The sequence below is a fragment of the Ischnura elegans genome, chromosome 1 (genome assembly GCF_921293095.1).
Source record: "Ischnura elegans chromosome 1, ioIscEleg1.1, whole genome shotgun sequence".
NCBI classification, from domain to species: domain Eukaryota; kingdom Metazoa; phylum Arthropoda; class Insecta; order Odonata; family Coenagrionidae; genus Ischnura; species Ischnura elegans.
In genome coordinates this window covers 50,448,644-50,468,843 of record NC_060246.1, presented here as the reverse complement: position 1 = coordinate 50,468,843, position 20,200 = coordinate 50,448,644, and the positions used below count along the sequence as shown (strand labels likewise).

Below are 20,200 nucleotides of genomic sequence, written 5' to 3'. Positions count from 1 at the left end.
GGTGTATTATCAATTGTCGAAAGTCATTGTTAGATAACTGATGGGCTAATAGATGACTCATGCAGCAGTTGACCTCCAGAAAGGGGAGCTTCGAAGCAGGTAGGGAGAAAAAGGTCAGTGGGGAAGAAAGAGGGAAGGGTGAAACAACGATTCTATTACTCTCATGTAACTTGATATTTTCATTTGAAGCTTTTGATTTCTGGTCTTCCATACACGAACCCTGCGCAAGCTGGGGCCTTTTGTTTGATTTTGGAGAGGAGAGGAAAGCGTCGGAGGAGGGGCCGAGGACTTATGGATGGAGGGGGTAGTGGATTTTGAGAATTGTGCTACGTAGTTACTATCCAACGGAACTGAGGTTCTCCTGGTGGGGGAAACCAGGGATTTTCGGATTTTTCACCCGATCATGTTCGGTTCCCCACGTTGAACTCTTTTCACCGCTCTAATCCACGAATTTGATGTAGTTTGTCAACTTGCCTAAAACGGTGCTGCATGCACTAAACAACTAGAGTATTCTGCATTTTTCCGAGCCAACTACCAACGACGTGCGTGCAACAGCATATGACGCAAAATTCAAAGTAATCGAGGTATTCGAGATTGTACCTTTAGCATAATGATTCGAGATCTCGAATATCGAATGCTTTCTAGTATTTGAATTATTCGAGTATTCATGGATACTATTCCTGTGTTCATGTTGAACAAATGTTCCTCCACGAGGTAAATAACATAAAAATATCCCAGCCTGGGCAGAAGCACAGGACACAAAAAGAAAAAAAAAACACTCACAGAACTAAATTTTTGGTGGTATACATCCAACTTCCTCAGAGTTAGGTAGGAGACTGTAGGTAAAGGATGAAAGATAGCTGAGGGAAGGTGTTTCCATCTGCTATCTTTCATCTTTTGCCTACAGTCTCCTACCTAACTCTGAGAAAGGTGGATGTATACTGCCGAAAATTTAGTTCTGTGAGTGTTTTTTTTATCTTTTTATGTCCTGTGCTTCTGCCAAGCCTGGGATTTAGAGCCACTTCTTGTAGTTGACAGAGATATATGCAGTGGACTGCATATGGATGTACAGACCTTGGTATTGTCATTGAACAACATTGAGAACATGGAAGACCATGGCATGAAATGTCACTGTCCTAGAGACATTAATGCAGTGCACTGCAAACTGTTGTATCCAGGGTGGTAGCCCTGTCCCAAGGATAAGACATGTGAGGACGGGGCACGCCCGGCAGTTGTTGGCGGGACTACGCCATGCGTTGTATCGTGCATAGCCCAGAATTAAAAGTTTATTTCCTAATGGACTCTTGTGTTTTCCTGCAATAGAACAATTTGGCGACGAGGATGGGATATTTGGAGTCCGATACTGTCGTGGGTTATGTGTCGTGTGGTTGAGGCTTTACGTGAGTTTCGGGAAAAAAAACTGATCGGTCGACCGCGCCTGTGGTACGTGCCATTCTGTATCTTCACGGACCTATTGCCTAAATATGAGTATAGGAGTTTTTGATCAAAGTGTTGAGAGCATCTCGACCTACCTTCTGCGCCTAAACAGCTATATGAGGACATTACGTCCTCCTGTTGAGGATCTCGGCAAGAAGGATTTCTTAATTGGTCACATAGGAGGGGCAGCATTGGAGAAGCTAGCTGTGAATCTTCACCCTCTCACACCGGACCAGCTGACTTACGAACAATTAGTGGAGGAGCTTAAGACCATATTTACACCGGTGCGCTTCTTTCGTGCTGAGAGGCTGATCTTTCAACGTCGTGTTCGTGAACCCAATGAAAGTTTTTCGGAGTATGCCCTGGCGTTAAAGAAGTTGGCTGCCACCTGTGATTTTGGGAACAGTATGGAAGATAGATTAATTGACCAATTTCTGTATGGTCTTAATAGTGAAGAAATAACCACTAAATTGGCTGGCGAAAATGTTCCTTTTAAGAGATTCGTGGCCAAAGCGTGCTATATGGAAGGATCTGCGGAATACGCCAAAAGCACTGGGGATAGTCCTGCCTCAGTTTCGGTAATTAATAAGAGATCTCAACCTCACTGTAAGCCATTATCACCAAAGAACATTGTGAAATGTTTTAATTGTGGAGGGCCTCACTATGCTAACTCATGTGACAAGCCTTTGAAGTGTACCCATTGTGGCAAGGACGGGCATTCAGTGAAATTCTGCCGTCAAAAGAGTAAAGATAAGTTCAAAATGAAAAAGATAGTAAAATCCGTGCTAGAACAGACATCAAAGGAGAGGTGAGAATCTGTGGGGATTACAGTTGTTCAGTAAACCGTTGTCTGAGTATGGATCATTACCCACTACCACTGATAGACGATTTGTCTTTACTAAAAGGTGAGTGTTTCTGTAAAATTGATCTTTCTCAGGCATATCTACAGTTAGCCGTTGGTAAAGAATCACAATCTATATTAACTTTGAGCACCCATGTAGGTTGTTTTAAAGTAAAGAGAATGCTGTATGGGATAGCTTCTGCGCCCGCTATTTTCCAGCAAACCGTGGAAAAAATCTTACAGGGTATTCCTAACTTATTTGTGTATCTTGATGATATTCTTATTTATGCTGAAAATTGGTGTGACTGTTCCTCTGTTTTAAAACAGGTATTAGGGCGATTGGCCCAACATAACATTGTCATTAACGTACCTAAGTGTGAATTTTTTGTTAACAGAGTCATATTTTTAGGTCATGTGCTAGATTCTCATGGGTTACATGTTGAAGAATCTAAGGTTAAGGCTATTGTGAATATGGGTGCGCCTTCAAATGTGTCTGAGTTGAGTAGTTTCCTAGGAGCTGTCAAATTCTATTATAAATTCCTCCCAGATGCATCTACTTTTATGGAACCCTTAAATAAACTATTGAAGAAAGATTTCCCTTGGTCTTGGGGTAAAGAACAAAAGGAAGCCTTTGCAAAATGTAAGACAGCCCTTAGTAGTAGCCAGGTACTTATTCCTTATTCCCTTAAGTTACCTATTAGACTAACTTGTGATGCCTCTCAAGTTGGGGCTGGGGCAGTTCTATCTCACATTCTCCCTTCAGGGGAAGAGCGCCCAGTGGGCTTTGCCTCAAAAACTTTTACCTCCACCGAACGCAATTATGCTCAAGTGGAGAGAGAGGCTGCAGCAGTAATTTTTGGTGTCACCCATTTTAACAAATTTCTTTGGGGGAGAGAATTTGAACTGGTTACTGACCACAGTTCTCTCACAATAATTTTTGGGTCAAAGACTGGTGTCAAACCCCTCGCTGCTGCACGTCTTCAGCGTTGGGCAGTATTACTGCATGGCTACAGATTTAAGATTGTGTATAAAAAAGGGATAAATATCCCTCATGCTGATGTTTTAAGCAGACTTCCATTGGCAGATGATACACCAGTGGAGTCTCCTGAAAATGTAATATGTTTAGTTAAGACATTAGGTGTACCTTTGAATGCCCAGTCGATTGTGCTAGCCACAGAAAAAGATCCTGATTTATTAAAAGTACGGATGTACATCCAGCATGGCTGGCCCTCTAAATGTGATGATCTGCGGTTACAACCTTACTTTAAGAGACAGTTAGAACTCTCTATTAATAACCAGTGTGTCACCTATGGTTCGAAAGTTTGTATCCCAAAAGCTCTACAACGTGATGTCTTAAATTTGTTGCATGATCAACACCCAGGAATGAGTAAAATGAAAGCACTTGCTCGTGGTTATGTCTATTGGCCCACTCTTGACCAGGACATTGAAATTATGGTAGCTTCTTGTGAGCCATGTCAACAGGTCCAAAACTCACTTCCTCAAATACCATTTTCTCCTTGGGCATGGCCAAAATCTAAGTGGGAGAGAGTTCATGCCGACTTTTGTTATGTAGAAAATAAGACATTGCTTATTGTGGTAGATGCTTATTCTAAGTGGCCGATTGTTGCAATTATGAAGGAAACAAGTTCTTCTGCAGTAATTGAAAAACTTGAGTCCATGACAGCTGCATATGGGTTGTTTAAAGTGTTTGTCTCCGATAATGGCCCACCTTTTCAGTCCCAAGAAATTAGTGAGTTTCTTACTAGTATGGGTGCCAAACATCTGTTTTCTCCCCCATACTTACCAAGAGCAAATGGTCAGGCAGAGAAAACTGTGCAGCATGTAAAACAGGCTCTAAAGAAATCGGTGCTTGATAAATCATGTGAAGTATTGTCCTTGCAGCGTAGGATTAACAAATTCCTAATGGCTTATCGTACGACGCCACACACTGTAACTAAGATAGAACCTGCAGAGTTATTCCTGGGGAGGAAGCTTAGAACAAAGTTGTCCCTATTAAATCCAATGAGCATTGTGGAAGACCGGGTGACTTCCTGTAATGAGAAGGTGGCCTCCAAACATAGCACTAAATTACCGGAATTGAAAGAGGGTGATACGGTGTGGACACAGGGTGTTAAACACAATGTAAAACAATGGAAACCTGCGACAATAGTAAAGCAAGTGAGTGCCAAGTCCTTTGATGTCTTGTGTGATGGGAAACTAAAAAAAAATGTCTCCCTTCAATTCCTTCGTCCAAGAATTGTGTCCTGTGAAGATAAGAGAAATGAGTTTACCCCACCTGCTAATGTCAATACCGAGGAGGTTGCTAAAATCCCACTTCCCCAAAATGATATTTCCGAGTCAGACAGTCCAGGATCTGCTACCCATGAGAATACTCATGAACCCTTGCCTAGAAGCCCTGTATTGGCTAAGCCTTGTTCTACTCCCTTGAGTCGCCCATCACGAAAAAGGCAGCCACCAAAATATTTGAATGATTTTCTTATGTAATGTATCTTATGTTTTCATGTATTTAATTTTCATGTTTGTAAAGGGTTATTTTAGTGGAGGGGAGTTGTTGTATCCAGGGTGGTAGCCCTGTCCCAAGGATAAGACATGTGAGGACGGGGCACGCCCGGCAGTTGTTGGCGGGACTACGCCATGCGTTGTATCGTGCATAGCCCAGAATTAAAAGTTTATTTCCTAATGGACTCTTGTGTTTTCCTGCAATAGAACACAAACATTGTGCATTCCAGGTTACATTAGTTTACATTTTATTTTCATTAATCTTAAACAATAATTTTGTTAAAATGAAATTACTGCACTTACCTATGACTTTCCCTCGGAAAACTTGAAATGGAAGAACATTTTATGAATTTTGAGTATCACATCCCCATTTTGGAGTAATACATTATGTACTCATCAACAAAGTAAAATATAAGTATACATACTTATTTCTATTTTATCTACACTGGGGAACCCTACATTATAGCAGAACTAGGAAATAATAACTTGTTGAAATACATTAAATATTGTAAAAAATCCTTTTGTGTTTTGTTTTTTACTCATCCTGTCAAAATTAGTTAATTTCCCAGGTTACATTACATTCTAATCTTCTATCGTCATAACAGATGTAGAGTTCTGTTAAAGTTTGTGGCACGTAAGCAAAAACCAGTTTTCAGCCAAGGTGATAGTCAATTTTGATGAATTGCTGGGATAAAGGGAGGTAGGAGTAAGTGACAATTCTGTTTCAGGACTGAGGAGAGCGCTTGCATTCATTGCCAACCACCTGGCTTACCACCACCATAAGGTAAACACTGATAAACAGCTTAATTATACCTCTATTGGGTCGGCCACCCTGAGGGCCCAGTCTTCCCCTTGAGAGGAGAGAACTAATCCTTCCCCTACAAACAATCTTCCTGCAGTCACTTTCCCTCTCCTCCCTGCCAATCTGTGATTTTTGCTTTTAGTTTCCAAATATATGAATTATTTGTAATAACAAGTCAAAGTTTCTGATGGGATTCAAGATAAAAAAACCATGCATGTCCAAAACATTTACCTCATTTGAATGAGTTCTGTTCTGATGCTTGGCACGGTCTGAGGCATTAGAGAAGGCTTTGGTACATCCAGGATATTCACAAGTATATGGCTTTTCTCCAGTGTGAGATCTCAGATGTGTTTTCAAATTTTCCAGACGAGAATAAGCTTTTGCACACCCTTCAAACTGAAATGAAGCAAAAGGTAATGGAAAATGTCATTAAGAAGTTCCATGGATATCATATCCAAATATTTATTTAAGTTTAACATACATGCATTCCTTGTTTCATGTATACCTTGTACATGACATAATTTTAAGTTACCCTGAAATTCCTTGAATTTAATTTACCTTCAGCAATGTTATACTGTGAGTGCCTCAGAAGTTAAAAATAATTTGGTGGCCATGATGGAAGGAGAGGATAGGCTTCTGGGAATAGTGACCAGAGGCAGTTACAGCATGCCCATGAACTGGATCACATCACAATGCTATTCCTGTAAGTCTAATATTTTATTCTTTACCCTTCCATGAAATGGTATTTTTCAGCACTTTTTAGGCAAATTAATTTTGGCCAAACTCAAAGTACAAATGAATGCAATATTATTTCGTTAAAAATTGAGGTAATCACTTACTGTATTTTGTCTCATTAATTCTAATTTTCTAGAAAGGATTGTAACATGGATAGAAAATATTGACTTGCAACTCATAACTAAGCAGAAAGCTCTAGAGAAAAATCCGAGCAGTGTGCACGTATCAATATCCCAAACTGTAGTTAGTAATAATTCGTATGTGCATAAAAAATTACCCAATGTGAAAAAGACCTGCAACTTACTGTGCACTTATGTGGCTTCTCTCCAGTATGACGCCGCATATGAACCACAAGCATATATTGAGCTTTGAAGGGTTTTTCATTCCTCGAGCACTCACACCATCTGCACACAAATGCCTTTTTATTGGTGTGAATGTGATCATTATTTATATGCTGCAATAAGGAAAATATAGATATTAGGCTATAATAACCACAAATATATAGCATGACTATCAAAAGGTATGTACTGGTTGAAATTCGAAGTTAATTTAAAAAAGATGTAGAATACCAAAATGCATAAAAATAAATCTCCCCTAGTATTTCTGTTTACTTCTCAACTGAATTTATAAATAAGGAGAAAACGATTATAAGTTTTCTTGAGGAAATTCTAATGCATTCATGAGGAAGCCTGTTTCCAAGGTGACATGAGCAAACACCACAAAACTGCATAATGTCTAGGTAAGAGCCAATTTTAGCATAACATTTAAGTAATTTACTACAATTCTTGATGTATGTAACATTTAACTACCTTAACAAGATCATCTTGAGTGGGAAATTCTCTGTCACATTCCTTCCAATGGCAGTGAGTCTCAACAAAGTCACCAGGTTCCTCTCCTCCGTCACAGACCTCACTCTTTACTCCCCGACCTCGGCCACCTCCACATAACATCTCCTCATCCTCACCAACGGTACTGGAAACTGGATGGGCCCAAGGTGGCGAAGAGCTCCTTTCGGCCTGTGAGGTCTGAAGGAATGCAAACTTCACGATCATTGAAACAACACAAATCATTTATAGAGCTACAGCCATTGTGATCCATATGCCATGAGGTACATTTAAAAAAATGTACAGTATATAGATGTATGCTTTTCCATCCAATTATGATCCATATGCACAGATGTATCTACATCAGAAAGAGAGGCACTTTGTGAGAATAGCAAAGTTGAACTTCCTTTATGAAATAGATTCTTCAGCTTACAAATTCTTCTTTACACTCCTTTTTCTTGGCTAGTCAGATCCAAGCTCACATTGAATGAAATATTTATGACCAATGAAGTGACCAATCGATTAACATCCTAACCCGCAAGTACATAGTTGAAGTTAAGTAAATCATAAACATAGCCTTACAGATGCCTTGTCTTCTATCATGAAAATGAATGACAAAGCTTGACAAGTAATAAAACTTGATAAACTTTTTTTGCAATCAGAGCTGCAAATTATTTAAGTCAGTCTAAAACTAGGTTTTGGTGGAATACCTTCATTCACGCCAAAATTTTTAAACATATGTATCCCTCAATATATAGAACATATTTACCTCCTTTTCTCTTGCTACGGCTTCAGGTTGTACATGGTTTAAGGTGGGCATAATATCGTGGTGATGGTGATGATGTCTTGTGGTTGCATGGGTGCTTTGCGTCATTCCAAGTCCTGCTTGTGCTGAACGGGAAAGGAATGGAGATGAGGGAGGAAGAGCACCACTTCTAAAAAGGTGAGCTTGAAGATGTTGAAGATGAGGTGCCACAGATGGGTGCATTCCTAATGCTGGACTTATGGCACCTGGTGAAATAATAAGTTAATTGACATTTATAGACACATTCACACCAAAAAAATAGCTTTGTTCTTGCATGAAGTGATTTTTAAATCACTTCAACACAATCATTCAAAACCAATACATTTAACACTACCTGCAATTAAATAATTCAAAACTTTCCAAATTGAAGATTTGATTCATTTATTTAAGGAAGAAACGCAACAGAAATTTTTACTGTTCATAATGACATGTAATGGGCCCAAGAATACAATCAAGGGGATTTAGGGCTTTAAAACCTCCCAGATTCAAAGTTCCTCTTTGAATACAGAAGTTCCTATTGAAAATTTTAAGTTACAATGACAAATGATAGCAATTTTATTTATTTTTAATTACTACTTATTTACTAACCACTATGTGTTTTTAATATAACATTATTCATAAATAAGAACAATTTGAAGTCCAGTTTTTATATGGAAACGTCTCTGATTGACATTTGTGGAGCCCCACCAAAAACTCGTGTTCTTGTTGTGCTGGTTTTATGAATTATTGAGAGTCAATAGTAAAAGAAAAGTAAGGGTTGAGGTTTTACACTTTCCCGGCGAATAACTTTATAAAAATCTTCTCGGGATACCGCGCGGGTTAGATTATTTAAGAGCGCTGACGTTTCGGGTACCGACTCGCTACCCATTCTCACGGCTACTAGTATACGGCCACGCTCTTAAATAATCTAACCCACGCGGTATCCCGAGAAGATTTTTCTAAGGGTTGAGGGCTTGTAATACATCCCTTAAAACCAAAGAATTTAAGTTGAAGTAAGAAAACTAATCATAAGCTTCAGCATAAAACTTTAATTTTTCATTTTACTTTTCCACACTTTTGACGCAGTAAGTCAAGGCATAACAGTATAAATACTTGACAAGGTACATTTTTCAATACCCAGCTGTAGATCACCGAGGAAAATTAATATGTAGATAAATGCTAAATATAGGTAATTTAAAACTTTGAGGGCCTTACCAGAGCCACAAAATGTACATATTTTAGGTGCCTTTAGAGACTTTTACCCAAAACCCTAACAAGTGATGTCCTTAACAGGGAGACATTTCGGAGCCTGTGGCAATGCTGTATTTTATTTACTTACCCCTCCCCAACCTTTAAGAATACTTTTTGAAGACCCCTTCAAGGCCATATGACAGAAGGGAATTAAGGCAAACTGCCCAACTGCCACCCCACCTACTCCCTCTGAATGGCTCCGCTCTCGAATGACCTATACTACTCCATAAACTCTGTGGAGATTTAATGAATTTACACCTATACATTATGCTTTTTTTCTTTGACAATGATCAGGGTCAATACGCATGTTAATAATAATGCAAGGGTTATTCAAATAATACAAATACAATTGAGAAAAAAGAGGAAACCTATAATTATTGAACAAATAATGATGGGATTCAAAGGAGCAAAAAAGAAATATATATCAAGTAAAATAACCATTTCTTTACACTTGTGGATTAATGAAATTAATACATATGAAGTACAAACCTGCTGACAAATGACCATAAGAACCACTAGCTGAAGATGACCGAGAGCCATTAACCAAGGATGCAAGAGAATTGGGTGAAAATCTGATCATTGAATTAATATCAAAGGAATCCGAGTATGGAGAGGCGGAGAGAGATCGCTTGCGGCTCTGCCTCAGACCTCGAGGACTGGCAATTCCAGATGCTGTTAATGACAAAAGAGAATATTATTATTTCATGTCTTTAATTCACAAAATAATTAATAGTTATCAAGGATTGGAATTTATTTTTTCCTTGTGTGTTGCATTTGAACTATGAATAAACATTACAGCTATACTATTTCTTATCAATGCCGTAGGGGTAGTCCCCGGGGTTTAAGTCCCTCAAAATGTTTGGGAGATAAATGGTCCTAAGTACCCCTCCAAATTAACCTACCTTGCCCCTGCACCCCTAAGAGAAAAATTGAAAAACAGTTTAAATTCTCCAAATAGCAGCTGAAGATATTATGTATGCACATACATTTAGATTGTACATGGATCATAGAGGAAGATAGAGTATATGATGACACTGTGAGTAAAACCATGAATGACATTTTAATAGTAAGCACAAGATTGGTTGAATTTTGGTCAAATGGATACATTCCATAAGATGACAAGGGGTGGACTATGTAGACTGCCTCACCAATTAGCTTTAAACACTTTTCATCAAGGCTGCTCTCCCAAATATTGAGACTACAGATTTTGAATCTTAATCAAAAAAAGTTAAGAATTAATATTCCAGGTGATAAAATAACATTCTATTATAATGAGTCAAGGGAACCTCTATTCACTTTAAAAAATTAAATTCGTGATACCATGCTATTGAACAGCAGAAAATAAACCGACAAAATAATGCATTTATTTCAAGGAAAAAAATATCATGCATGTAAAATTGACACTTCAAAGTGGAGAGGGAAAAATACACTGCCCCCTATTTTTTTTTAGATTGGAAAGCCAAATGCAATGGCATTGCAAACTCCAAACACAATATCCATGGTCAAATTAACAAACCAAATTTTTAAATAACATACAAATAAAAATATCTTGGCCCTTTTTCATGCATTTCAAAAGTCATAATAATAATAATCTCCAATGAAAATTTTTACAGAGTGCTACACTATGATGAATACAACTTGTATTTCTTTCACGTTTGGAGGTTATAGCCATGCATTTGCATATTCGCTCTGAGGTGATTGGGGGCCCTCGGCTGGGGCTCATGATGGGGATCTTCTAACTGGGGATTCCAGGGACCTCCCCAGAAAATTTTAGGAAATTATATGTCTGGAAATACATTTTGACGCTATCCTGGCTCTTAAAACTAGGCAGAAGTTAAAAAAAGAAGGCAATTTCATACGAAAAATTACTGTGAACAGTATGAGTTTCACAGCTTATAAAACTTTGTAATTTATTATGGTTCTCCTATGTATTAAGTGAATTTGTTCCTTGTAACTGTACTGAAATAAAGAAAACTAGAAAATAACATTTTCAAAGAATCCTTTCAAAAAGCATCAGGTTCTCTTTTATCTTCTGACTCCTTCATTCATTTTTTCATTTAACCTTTTTACACTGAGTATATTGTAAATAAAGGAACTAATGAAAACTTAGAATTTTATGACTGCAAAATAACCTTGGTTCAAGTAATCTGTTATTTTTTATTACACCTTTCACGCTCCCCGATAGATGCAAGCAAGATATAAAAAAGTTAAAATAGTGGTTCTGCAATGCCGGCAGCCCCACAAGGGGCTTATGCACGCCCCCTATGCCGCTGCCAAATGGCATGCGCACGCCCCATATGTATCTGCAATGGCCAAAACTAGCAACTATGAATATGTACTAACTTCAGTGATAAATTTCTAAAGTACAGATATCTAGGAACAAAAATAGTCCTGATACTAGTACCTTCCGAGACCATGGTTCTTGTACTTAAATAGTTGTTTGATGGTGGGGTAAACCAGCATTTGACGGCAAAGAATTTAATTTTTCAAAGTTAATGGGCATCACAACTTTTTCATGAATGAATTATGGTGAAAGAGGGTAAGTTTGCAATAGAATATGGGCAAGATCAGAATTAATGTTTCCTATCAAAAGTTCTACTTGATGGATGGAAAAAAATATCATAGCTTTCAAACCCAAGGCAAAATAGTTCCTTTTGCAACACATAATACCTTATGTGGTGCGAGTCCTTACCTTCCATGGCATGAAATGGTAATTCTGCACTAGCTACAGTGGAGGGTGGATGATGAAGTATGTCAGAGGCGATTCCTCCAACAGCCAGGTACTCAGGAGCAAGGGGCAAACCTAAATGAAATCAATAAAAATATTTTAGAACAATGATTCGGTATATTGGATTATCAAAGAGTAACGTAAGAAGAAAAGAATAACGTAATTCTCTGTACCATTAGAAATGCCCAATACCATGGTATTTTAAAATGAAAACCAGAGCCACATTTTCAACTCCAGATACCACAAACAATAGCCCACCAGACAACAAATTTAGTTTTGAAAAAGAGCGCTCATTAACCGTAAACTTAATTCCACCGTTTTAAATTAGGCTACACTCGAAGATACCACCAAGCATCTATACATGTGCCAAAACAAATTTCAATGGAAATGAGGAATTATGATTTTGATCCAGAGCCTAGAGCCCCATAGGCAACCACCTGCTTTGCTATATTGGTAACTAGCAAGCCACCCGGCATTGCTCGGGAAGGATATACCCAGAAGAAGTAAGGAAGTACCCAGAGAAGGGGTAACTTAGAACTTGGAATTCATGGTCATATTGACCTCTCAATTGGAAAATTTGAAGAATGTAAAAGAAACACCATTTGTCAGAATGCACGGTGAAAAGGACAGCCAGGTTATTTGTGGGCCATTACTAGTGAATGTCGAAGTTGCGGGAAAAGGCAGAATTGGAACTGTAAGTCGCCAAATCGGCCTTCACCTCGAACACAGCGTGCACTTCGGATGCACCTATGTCAGTGGCGTAATTAGGAATATGCTTTGGGGGAATGGAATGGCCAAGGGTGGGGGAATGGTCAACGGCAAATTTTCAAAAATCACATGCCTGGAAATATATTTTTACATCATTTTGGCACTGCACATATAACTTTTAGCAGATGCAGTTATTACATGTCAAAACTAGACAATGGCTTTAAATATTTTTTTTCTCTCAGGCTTTGGAGGGGAGGGGATCTATCATATCTTGTATGAAAAAAATATTTAATTAAACCGCATACATGAAGGTTTACAGCTGTATACTTATACATTATAGTTTATCCCATTCCAAATATACATTTTCCAAACACACATATTATACAAATAAAATATTTGTGCATTCCATACTGCGTGATACCATTGTACTAACACAACTAACATTTTCCATAACTTTGGATGAATTTATTCACGATTTTTTCAAAAATATTATTCAATTGATACATAATTCAAATATTTCATTTAAATTATGTTTGGATATTCCAGAGCTGAGTTGTCTACCAATAGGCAGAACGCTGGACTATTGAAAAGAAGGTTCCTACACAGTTGAATCCTCAAGAACTCTCCTATTTCATCCCTAATTCCTTGCAGTGTAATTTTCTACCTGTGGGAAATCAAGGGTGGCATAGGGAAAGGAGCTCTCTCTCCCATGGGCAAGGCTGTACCAAAAAATATTTGGGGGTGGGGAGAGGGGTTATGGAATAGAAGACAAACATATACCATATTTGTCTGAATATAGTCCCCCCTTTCCAAAAATGCCATGGTAAAAGTAAAGGGGAGACTATATTCAAATCCATTTTTTTTTTCCTGAAACTCAAACCTCAAAATTAGGGGGGGGGATTATATTCAGAGGGTGACTATATTCGGAGAAATACAGTAATTATTTTATTAAGATAAATAAAATAGCACATACGTTTAAATATACATATTTATTATAAACCATAAAGGAAAATATAAACATTTTTATAAAATTAAATTTAGCCTTCTAGTTTTCTTTGCAGCAAACAAATTAATTAACTGCTCCGTGTTGATGTCAATTCTACGGTGGATCACTGCGCTGCTATATAAGATCATCGTGTGAGCACCAAGCCAGCATAAATTAGGTTATATCTATTTAAATTTTCATTTTGCGGGGAGTGGAATGGGGGGGGGGGAAAAGAATCCTCCTTGATCCCCCTGGCTACAGCCTTGTCCATGGGGCATTCACATTCTATTAAGATTTCTTGTCTCTTTCTTTATAGTTTTTATCGCTTCTTTAGAACTATGCATTTGCATGTAAAGCCCACCTTTGGTCTATAAGCAGGGCCACACAGAGAGGAATAGAGAAATTACTATATCTTTCCAGGGCATTCAAAAATGCAGGGAATATTTTTGAATTTCCTCCATGCCTCTCTCAACAAGAGGGCTAAAGGATAAGTGCCTTTCTACCACTGGGTGGCCCTGGCGATGACTTGTGAGTTCTTAACTACGAACTCAAAAAATTAGAGGGGTCTGCTATTTAGCATGCATCTGTAGGCGTAACTGTTGGGGCAGGGGTGCTCAACTCAACTTCTGGGCAGTACACACTCTGACTATGCAGTGGCAGATTAAGGAAGGGGGGAGGGTAGCGACCGTCCCTCTTAATGTCTGGAAAAATTGAAAAGATGGTAATTTTTAACTTGGTTCTCTAATGAATAAATAAAAGCAAATAACCAAGGCGTTGCGGAAGGTAATGGACCGCCGGCACTCTAAACAACCACCATACTCCACCCCTGTCCCGTAGCAACCCCACTTCTTTTGAAAAAATGGGTTAGAATCCCATGCTTGAAGTATTGAAAGAAATTGATGGAGAATAGTGGATAATTCTTAAGTCCTATGAGAAAAAAGAATAATCTACTATTTACGCAAGGACTAAACAGCTGTGATTACATTTAGGCTCAGCTGTGAAAGGCAAGGATAGGAGTGAGGGTAACATTAGGCTGCGCTCGTTTCCCCGTACTTGTCAATAATTTTATCGAGAAAGCCATCAAGACACAAGAAAGAAAGAGTAAAATAGCCCTGTGGAAGAGAGAATTTTGGGTCCACACATGTAAACACCAACTTCTATACGGCAATGAAGGATGAACAATAGTGGCACAGCATAGAATTAAAAAATGGAAGTACTTCGAAAAACACATTCACTATTGGGTGCTTTAAAAGAACGATAACGTGATCATCATTAAGAGGTCGGGAGGAGAAAGGCCTCGAAAGCGATTTAAAGGAAAAGAGATAAAGCACATAAAGGAGGAGACGTAAACATGAAAATGTCAGGTAATAATAATAGAACGAAGTGGAGACCTTCATCAAATAAATTTCAGGATCGTCACTCTGTGATGATGAGGATTTCGTTTTCTTGGTATAAGCTGATCGGCAAATAAATAAATTTTTTACAGCCACAATTAATCAAAGTAGCCTATCTGGTCCGACTGGACCTAATGATGACATGAGAGCCGCTACCAGCGGTTCGTAAATAAATTGTGGAAGTCATAACAGTGTCAGTATTTGACCCTTATTCCATATGAAGTTTCCAACTGAAGCAGACAAGCGATTAAAATTATTTTTTTGTAGTCCATGAGTTATGATTTTATTTTCTTAAAACAAGCTTAACCAAAATTTTGTGAGAAGCCTTGTTGGGCACTCTATCCTAAAATTCCCACGGCAAGATTTGAGGATTGCCATGAGGAGGGCTATTTTTTAATAGCAAACAAGTACTATATCATTCTTATTTTAGGTTGGGGTTGAAAATGCTGCATCATGCCATTTTGGGAAATTCCGCACCTTGCATTGGGCCAGGGGCGCCGACTTATAAATTATATTGGGGGGGCCCATATCGGAGGTCTTGCCCCGGGAAGAGGTTAAATTCAAAGTGTGTCGCAGCACCGAAACACTACCATGATTCACACCACTTGATTCAGTTAACCCTTTATAACCCAGAGCTGCTTAAGGTAGAAATCAAATTTCAAGATTTTTTATTCTGAATAGATGAAAATTTTGCACTCGATCATAATTGTCGAGGCAGATAAATATTCCGTCATCAAAATTTAAACCCCAAAATAATACGTAGTTTAGATATTTCCTAAATAGAGCTGAAAATTTATACATTTTTGACGTTGCTTTGAAGCAACATTGGGTTATAATGGGTTAACCTGCTTAACCTTATAATTATCTGTTTCAGCACACGTTGTTGAATTTATTTTAAAAGGTAGCTATTGTCAAGCATGGGAAATAAAAATCACCAATATATTTTTGTGATTTCACAAAGCATTATGTTACTTAATTATAATTATTTTCTTGAATTATTGAGGGGGCTCCGCCCCCCCAAACGAATCTTTGAGGGGGCTCGGGCCCCCTCAGGCCCCATGGAGTCGGCGCCACTGCATGGGGCAATACCACGCAAGGTGTACGGTATTGCCCCGTGTTGAACGATAATGTCCCATATTGTATTAGAACCTTTCTGAGCAACTTGGACATTAAAATGCTTATGTGAATTATGAAGGACCTTTGAATGCGTGAGCAGGGGCGGATCCAGGATTTCTTTCTGGGAGGGGCACAAGCAAGGCCGTATCCAGGATTTTGTTCAGGGCTGGGCACAAGGATACCTTGTTATACAAAACGAACGAAATGATAATGGGACCGTATTAAAAATCTACCATATTTTTAAGGGTCTGGGGGGGGGGCACGTGCCCCCGTGCCCCCCCCTGGATCCGCCTATGTGCGTGAGTTGCCAGCCCTCCCAAGTACAGGCGATCCTCAATAGCCTGAACACACAATAGTCGGAACACCTCAATAATCTGAACAACCTTTATCCATCGTGTTGACAGTTTTTTTGTACTAATTTTTAATTTTCATATTTTGATAATAAAATGAAACATTCAATCGTAACTAGAAAAAGATTTATTTTAGTTTTATGTTAGCTTACTTTTATTGCTACTAAGATGGAGGGTTGGTATTATGTTAATCTTAATGTCAGCTAATAAGCTATGCTTTACTTATTTCGATGATGGACTAAAACTCTCCATGGATCTGGATGGATTACATTCTCCATCTTTGTTTTCCCCCCAAAGTCTTTGCAATAATGTTCATCATCACCAGTTAGGGGAAATACCTCTCTATGCGGTATTGCCCCGGCACCTGGGACAATACCGTGCAGTGTCAGGGTTTGTAAAATAGGTGTAACAATCAAAGTAAGTTAAATTTTTCTAATATGAAGCAAAGGGATTACACTACCAAATATTATGCTTGATTTATAAAGTAATGGGTGTAAGAAAGCCTCTCACCAAATTTTACCACTGAGCGCTGAATAATTTCGCCCCTAGAAGAGCTTGAAGTTTCAGCTTGAATCCCGCGCCAAAAACGTATTTCTCGGACGACGCCATGTTGATGACGTATGAACTTCATGATGTCTGCATTGCTTGCATAAGGAGTGCATTATCGTAGGCGTTATTTCCAGTATAATAAATGGTAGATGAAACGGAGAATTTAAAATGAGTGGGGGGAAACCTTGCGTGTACTATTGTGTGCCTAATGTGAATATACCTCTCGTAAAACACAAGAAAAGTATTTTTTTGTTGTACCAAACGACCCAGATCGAGGTAGGCGGTGATACGACAGCGTATTCCTTCAGAGATGGGCTGTTATCGAATTTGTGAGAGCCATTTTAATGTAAGTCTCTTCTGCTTATCAAAGGATTTAGTTTCCACTACTCCATTTGTTGTCTTTGGCCACACATCGCAAAAGTTCGTATGTGCTTAAATAGATACGCGCTCAACGGGAAATTTTACCTTTTAATTGCAAATATATCATTATGTTTCAATTTATGTTGAATTTAATGATTATTTCGTGTGCATTTACTACATATACCTATTTACCCCGGTTTTCACTCTTTGTTTCTATCTTGCGCATTAAAAGCCAACTACTGTCACGGAAAGGTTCTTTGACACTCACCTGGTGATGTGTCAAATAGTACAAATTAATACATCATAATCACAAATGTGTACTCCAGGAAATACTACGATATCGTATTACTCAGAACAAGCAGAAATAAGCACATTTGAGTCACGGTGCCGCCAGGTTTATAAATAGAAGCACAAATAGTAAATAATAACTTTTCTTTCTTTTTTAACTTCTATAATCTTACAGCAAAACAGAGAAACCAAAGGCGAATGCGTACTGAATGAATACTATATAGCAAATAGTTTGCACTATCATCAATCGAAAAAGAATATCTAAGTGTCAAATTATACAATGTAATGTGTGACTCCTCGATAGACTTCAAACTGTACGTTAATGCCGACGTCATGGTCGTATCCACCATTTTTTTTCTTAATTTAAAAAATTTTCATTAGATTCAATGAAAACGAATTAGCAATGACAGCGAAATTACGAATGCAAAATAAAACAGTAAATAAGAAAGAAAACGAGAGAAAAATCGGAAAAAATATGAAAGACAGTCCCGATCCCTCAACCTTTACTAGCACAGTTCAAATCGATGGCCACTTGGCCGCCTCGGTAACATAAAAAAAACAAGTATTAGGTATAAAAAGTAAGGGTGAAAACCGGTTCAAGTATGCAGTAAATGCATAGGAAATGATCATTACATTCTGTATCAATAGAAGCGGAATGATAAATTTTCAGTATAAAATCATCCCTTTCATAGGCGGATCCAGGGGGGCACGGCCCCCCCCCAGACCCTTAAAAATATGCTAGATTTTTAATACGGTCCCATTATCATTTCGTTCGTTTTGTATAACGAGGTATCCTTGTGCCCCCCCCTGAACAAAATCATGAATACGGCCTTACTTGTGCCCCTCCCAGAAAGAAATCCTGGATCCGCCCCTGATCCCTTTGAGTGCATATATATATTCACTCACAAGCGGAATGTTAGTGGAGCACAGCAGAAAACTACGAAAGTAGTATAGGATACTAACTTTTCTTTAGAAAAGCATAAGTGGTGCCACAAAATTTGTTCTAAAACTTTTAAAAGTGACTGTACGTGTAACTCGGATGTAAATATAAGGAAACTAACGCATATTTTCACGTAAAAATCCCCATCTCTGCGTTCCTCTATCATTTTGATGACAACTGCTTACCATTTTTTAAAGTACGAAACTGACTTGAAGAATTATCAGGAGCTCAGTTGACCAAAGCGAGGCCTCTGCTTTAAAAATGCTGTTCCAACGAAATTTGAATGCTAATCCTAAAAGAAACGGAGAGAACCCCGAACTTCCTCACTTCAGAGAGCATGAAAACAGCTATAACTATAGCACATTTTTTAATTTATTTCATAATTTACATCCGGAAACTAAAAACCATTCATAAGTTAAGGATTTTACGATAGTATGTCCACAAATTAAAGCATCCACTACAATTGCCATGATTACTGTATCTATCAAAACTGTAAACATTTCATCTTAAGAAGTTTCATTTCAATGAAATGATTCGTTTTAAGACAAAAAATTGTTCATCGAGCCTCGGTTGATAATGTCAGTACATTTCGATATCCAGCCAGAACAAAATTAACGTTTTTTTTCACCATGATGATAAAATTTTGGCCACTATTTCCACGAACCCAATGTGTTTACGGCTTCTTCAAGCGTTACTCCCGCGGCATTCATGAGGTTCACACGTCACACGGCGTCAGCCAATAGAAATACGTTTCGCGTCGTGGGCGTGGCCAAAGCTCCTAGCGAACTTTTAAAGCTACTTATCTCGGTTAAAAATTGAATTTGAGCTCTGAAATTTGGCGTATGTGTTTTTCATTCATATCTTTTTGGTTTAAAATAACGAAATCCAATTTCTAATTTTGAGTGTTCCCTCCTATTGGTGGGAAATCGAATTTCCTTCAAAATAATCATGATTGGATCCAGTGCTGTAGTTGGAAAAAAAATTAGGCGGTACTCACCAAAAATTTCAAGAGCTCAACATGTATTATACATCCGGTCGCAAAGGTATTTTAACCGGTATGCTTATATAGAGTTTGGATTTTAGGGGGTAAGCCGTATCGGCCCAACTACAGCACTGATTGGATCTTTCGTTGAAGTTTTCGATTGAAATAAAAATGCTTAAGTGTATGCTATTACCCTGCTCTCCCTACACATGGAAGAGTTGGTTGCGGAATTAGAACTGTTTTCACGATATCCTCCATAGGTGGATTTAGGGGAGGGGGGGGGGGGGGCACGTAAAAAAAGAAGAAAGCCGTAGAATGCGGTGATTATAGGACTATTAGTCTAATATCGAACGCAGCTTAAGTGGTAATAAGGATTTTAATTAAACGGATGAATGAAGGCGAGGGCAAACGAGTATTTGGGACATCAGTATTTTTTCAGAAAAGGAAAGTCAAATCGAGATTCAATAGTGGTAATGAGGTCCTTATTGGAGAAGAACCTAGCATATGACCAGGACGTGTATTCCAGCTTCGTGGAATTTGAAAAAAAGCATTTTATAGAGTGGACTGGGTAAAGTTAATGCATATTCTTATTATTTTAAATTTAAA

At 38.3% G+C, this 20,200-nt stretch overlaps 1 protein-coding gene across 1 annotated transcript in view; it reads right to left on the bottom strand.

Moving 5' to 3' along the window:
* LOC124159853 (transcriptional activator cubitus interruptus) overlaps nt 1-20,200 on the bottom strand; it is a 92,015-nt gene that overhangs the window by 12,642 nt on the left and 59,173 nt on the right. Inside the window, exons 3-8 of the mRNA XM_046535758.1 lie at nt 11,887-11,997; nt 9,684-9,866; nt 7,929-8,170; nt 7,145-7,360; nt 6,640-6,789; nt 5,832-5,996 (exon numbers count right to left, since the gene is read on the bottom strand). Coding sequence (XP_046391714.1) covers nt 5,832-5,996; nt 6,640-6,789; nt 7,145-7,360; nt 7,929-8,170; nt 9,684-9,866; nt 11,887-11,997 — 1,067 coding nt within the window. The remainder of the gene's footprint in view (nt 1-5,831; nt 5,997-6,639; nt 6,790-7,144; nt 7,361-7,928; nt 8,171-9,683; nt 9,867-11,886; nt 11,998-20,200) is intronic.